This window comes from Ylistrum balloti, unplaced genomic scaffold (genome assembly GCF_031769215.1).
Source record: "Ylistrum balloti isolate Yb309-2 unplaced genomic scaffold, AGI_CSIRO_Ybal_v1 Utg370022, whole genome shotgun sequence".
NCBI classification, from domain to species: Eukaryota; Metazoa; Mollusca; class Bivalvia; order Pectinida; family Pectinidae; genus Ylistrum; species Ylistrum balloti.
The window spans coordinates 214,912-219,982 of NW_026782089.1; the positions used below are offsets into that span (position 1 = coordinate 214,912).

The window sequence follows — 5,071 nt, forward strand, 5'->3', positions numbered from 1 at the left end:
AAATTACAGAAGTATAGGTGCGTTCAAAACCCCGGACATCTTACCTGTTTACTTTCTCAAGAATGTTTTATAATTATGACCTAATAGGGTAAATTACAGAAGTATAGGTGCGTTCAAAACCCCGGACATCTTACCTGTTTACTTTCTCAAGAATGTTTTATAATTATGACCTAATAGGGTAAATTACAGAAGTATAGGTGCGTTCAAAACCCCGGACATCTTACCTGTTTACTTTCTCAAGAATGTTTTATAATTATGACCTAATAGGGTAAATTACAGAAGTATAGGTGCGTTCAAAACCCCGGACATCTTACCTGTTTACTTTCTCAAGAATGTTTTATAATTATGACCTAATAGGGTAAATTACAGAAGTATAGGTGCGTTCAAAACCCCGGACATCTTACCTGTTTACTTTCTCAAGAATGTTTTATAATTATGACCTAATAGGGTAAATTACAGAAGTATAGGTGCGTTCAAAACCCCGGACATCTTACCTGTTTACTTTCTCAAGAATGTTTTATAATTATGACCTAATAGGGTAAATTACAGAAGTATAGGTGCGTTCAAAACCCCGGACATCTTACCTGTTTACTTTCTCAAGAATGTTTTATAATTATGACCTAATAGGGTAAATTACAGAAGTATAGGTGCGTTCAAAACCCCGGACATCTTACCTGTTTACTTTCTCAAGAATGTTTTATAATTATGACCTAATAGGGTAAATTACAGAAGTATAGGTGCGTTCAAAACCCCGGACATCTTACCTGTTTACTTTCTCAAGAATGTTTTATAATTATGACCTAATAGGGTAAATTACAGAAGTATAGGTGCGTTCAAAACCCCGGACATCTTACCTGTTTACTTTCTCAAGAATGTTTTATAATTATGACCTAATAGGGTAAATTACAGAAGTATAGGTGCGTTCAAAACCCCGGACATCTTACCTGTTTACTTTCTCAAGAATGTTTTATAATTATGACCTAATAGGGTAAATTACTCTTTCTTACCTGTTTACTCTTTCTTACCTGTTTACTCTCTCTTACCTGTTTACTCTCTCTTACCTGTTTACTCTTTCTTACCTGTTTACTCTTTCTTACCTGTGTAATCTTTCTTACCTGTTTACTCTTTCTTACCTGTTTACTCTCTCTTACCTGTTTACTCTTTCTTACCTGTTTACACTCTCTTACCTGTTTACTCTTTCTTACCTGTTTAATCTCTCTTACCTGTTTACTCTTTCTTACCTGTTTACTCTTTCTTACCTGTGTAATCTCTCTTACCTGTTTACTCTTTCTTACCTGTTTACTCTTTCTTACCTGTTTACTCTTTCTTACCTGTTTATTCTCTCTTACCTGTTTACTCTTTCTTACCTGTTTACTCTTTCTTACCTGTTTACTCTTTCTTACCTGTTTACTCTCTCTTACCTGTTTACTCTTTCTTACCTGTTTACTCTTTCTTACCTGTTTACTCTTTCTTACCTGTTTACTCTTTCTTACCTGTTTACACTCTCTTACCTGTTTACTCTCTCTTACCTCTTTTTCTAACCTATTAACTCTTTCTTACTTGTTTACTCTTTCTTACCTGTTTACTCTTTCTTACCTGTGTAATCTTTCTTACCTGTTTACTCTTTCTTACCTGTTTACTTTTTCTAACCTGATTACTCTTCTTTACCTGTTCACTACTTACTACTGTATTACAACTTATCCCGTCACAGGGACCTGGAATCATGTTACAGATGTATTACAACCTATCCCGACCTATTGCCGATGTTGTTGTTTTTCTAGTATCGATCTACTTTAGTAAATAAATATCTGCGCCATTTAGAGAAAGACTTGGCGAATTATGGGTATGTGCACTAGCAATCAATATAAACAATAAAGACAGATAGTTCACGAATAGAAACAGCAAAGCATATGCACGTGCTTTGACCCACAACCTGTTCCGAAACTATCGACAACTTGGCTTGAAAGCGGAACAGCTTCTATATCATTAATGGTTGAAATGAACGTTTAAACAGAATAATAACATGTAACTCTTGCGAATAGAAATGTGCAGATACTAGTTAATTGTTGACATTCGTTGATGTTGCAATAATTACATTACCTTTAGACTGAAATTGTTTTTAAATGGGAATAATTAGATTTATTTTATGCATTTACTTTATATCAGATGATGATTTTTGTCGTTTTAACTCAACATCATCTCGTATTAAAACCTGAATTCTTTATCTAACGTCCAGTATATGCATACAAACAAACATACTATCCCCCTAAATGTATACCACCGAATATCTTAACAAAGTCTGTGTTATGTATAAAAGTGAAAATGAAAGTTACGAGGTATTTGTAACTAATCGCATCATTTTTATAAGTTTTATTTTCTACTGTGTTCATTGTAATTCTAGATTTCTTATTTCATTTTAGGGGGAAATCTGGAAAAGGACAATATTTGGATAACTGACAGATGTGAACAGTACACCCAGAGATTACAAAGGAGCCATAACTCCAAATACGGACCGTAGTTCATCACAAGGATTCAATTTCCGCTAAAAGTCACTCCAACTAAGGGACGTAACTCGAAGAAAAATAACTAACTCTCACTACACATAGCCTCTGCAAAGAGACGGAATAAAAATCAATAAATATTTGAAGAAAAATATAACTTAAATTAAGCTCAGCAAAACAACCTGATCACAAATAATGAATATATAGCTTCAGTTTATGTTACAAACACGACAATAGTGAATCTCTCTTGAAACGAAGGGACGCAACTCCAATTTTGACAAAATGGAAATCTTGAAACATGCTATGATGATGTACGTCAGGATGTTTAATAAAAAAGTCATCAGATTCGTACCTATGATTTTGCTGGCAACGTTGCTCCCCTATGTCTTATATCATGCCCAAAACGATCTCCAGATGGTTATTAGTCAGGAAGTCAGAAACCAATTTCCGGTTGCAAGTGTAAGGGCTGTCTCCTCATTTCCCACCGTTTCAGTGTTCCCTTCGTTCAACAAAACACAAAACACTACGCCGAAAAATGTGAAGAGTGTGTCAAATACAACTGTGTCGCCAAAATCTCATCCCGCTATACATTTTCCATTGGATATAGACTTAAAAAAAATCATCGACGATAAAATTGAAAATAATATTAACATTACAGTTAAACCTATCAATGAGCACGGTTATGAATACATACACCGCTCTCCGAAGTGTAGCTTTCCGAACATGACAGAAAACATAACGCTGCTCATTCTTGTGAAATCAAGTGTTAAAAATGTTTTTTTAAGAGATGCTATTAGAAACACATGGGGCGCTGACCTGAGTAAAAATATTGTATTACGATTTATGCTCGGGTTCTCCGTATCACATGCTGAACAAACCAAATTGGAGGATGAAACGTACCAGGACGTGATTGTAGAAAATTTTGTGGATACTTACGCAAACAACACGCTGAAAACCATCATGGGATTTAACTGGGCCGTTAATGAATGCCCAACAGCGAGAGCTATTCTATTTATAGACGAAGACCATTTACCACGTATAGATAATATCATGGACTTTTTGCGATCGTTCAATCCAGAACAGTTAGACTCTTTGTTCTGTGGAATTCAGATCATCATGGCGCGTGCTATAAGGCGGAAACACCGATGGAGTGTACCGGAAAATGTTTATGAACATAAACACTGGCCGCCATATCTTAGAGGTGGATCATATGTTGTCTCGCAAAAGATCGCAAAGAGATTTACTCTAGCATTCCCTTTCGTCAAGTACATTCATATCGACGATAGTTACCTAGGTATCGTGGCTCTGAAACTGGGCATCATACCACGACATGATCACAGATTTCAAACGAACCAGAACCAGTTAACAAAATTTAAAAAACAGTTCGTATATAATGACTATAAGAATCCAGGTGTTTTGAAAAATGCCTGGAAGATGATCAAAGCCACAACATAGAACTTGTTTTGTCGTGGTGAATCAAGGATTAGATGCTTAAATGATCCTTATGGCGAATCAAAGGCTATACAATATATAGCCCATTACATAACAACTAGCCGACACCTCGAGGAAAATGACATTTTTTCTGATAGACTTGAATTATGTACAAATTTCAGTTTGTCTAGACTCCTAATTGAATATTATTTTCCGCTGAGTTCTAACTACTTGATTAATGAAGACTGGCTAGAAAAACGTGTAAATTAGGTAACTACATTTCGCCTTGGAATCCCACACATGTATTGAGGGGAATAAATTGGTCAAACGAAACCTACGACGAAATCTCACAATTTTTTGCCTAATATATACTATTGACACGTCTTGCTGTCATTGTTGTTAAAGATATTTACGATATAATACAATTGAATCAAATACTGTTCGACATTTTGGTACACTCCATGTTTTGTTGATATAACATCGTTTTCGGTACACATCTTCTCTCATCATCATGATGATGCTCTAATGATGATGGTGGTGATGATGGTGATGATGATGATGATGATGATGATGGTGATGATGATGATGATGATGATGATGATGTTGTTGATGATGATGATGATGATGATGATGATGATGATGCTCTAATGATGATGATGATGATGATGATGATGATGATGATTGATGTTCATGATGATGATGATGATGATGATGATGATGATGATGATGATGATGATGATTGATGTTCATGATGATGATGATGATGATGGTGATGGTGATGATGATGGTGATGATGATGATGCTCTAATGATGATGATGATGATGATGATGATTGATGTTCATGATGATGATGATGATGATGATGATGATGATGATGATGATGATGATGATGATTGATGTTCATGATGATGATGATGATGATGATGATGGTGATGGTGATGATGATGGTGATGATGATGATGCTCTAATGATGATGATGATGATGATGATGATGGTGATGATGATGATGATGATGATGATGATGATGATTGATGTTCAAGATGATGATGATGATGATGATGATGATGATGATGATGATTGATGTTCATGATGACGATGATGTGTAAATTATAATCTATTATATAATGTAACACAATGAC

The 5,071-nt window shown here is 35.1% G+C and overlaps 1 protein-coding gene across 1 annotated transcript; it reads left to right on the top strand.

Moving 5' to 3' along the window:
* Window positions 1-3,224: 3,224 nt before the first annotated feature.
* Window positions 3,225-3,956, top strand: LOC132548640 (beta-1,3-galactosyltransferase brn-like). The gene has a single exon (XM_060212516.1). It carries the CDS (start codon window positions 3,225-3,227, stop codon window positions 3,954-3,956), a length of 732 nt encoding a protein of 243 aa, XP_060068499.1.
* The last annotated feature ends 1,115 nt before the right edge of the window (window positions 3,957-5,071 follow it).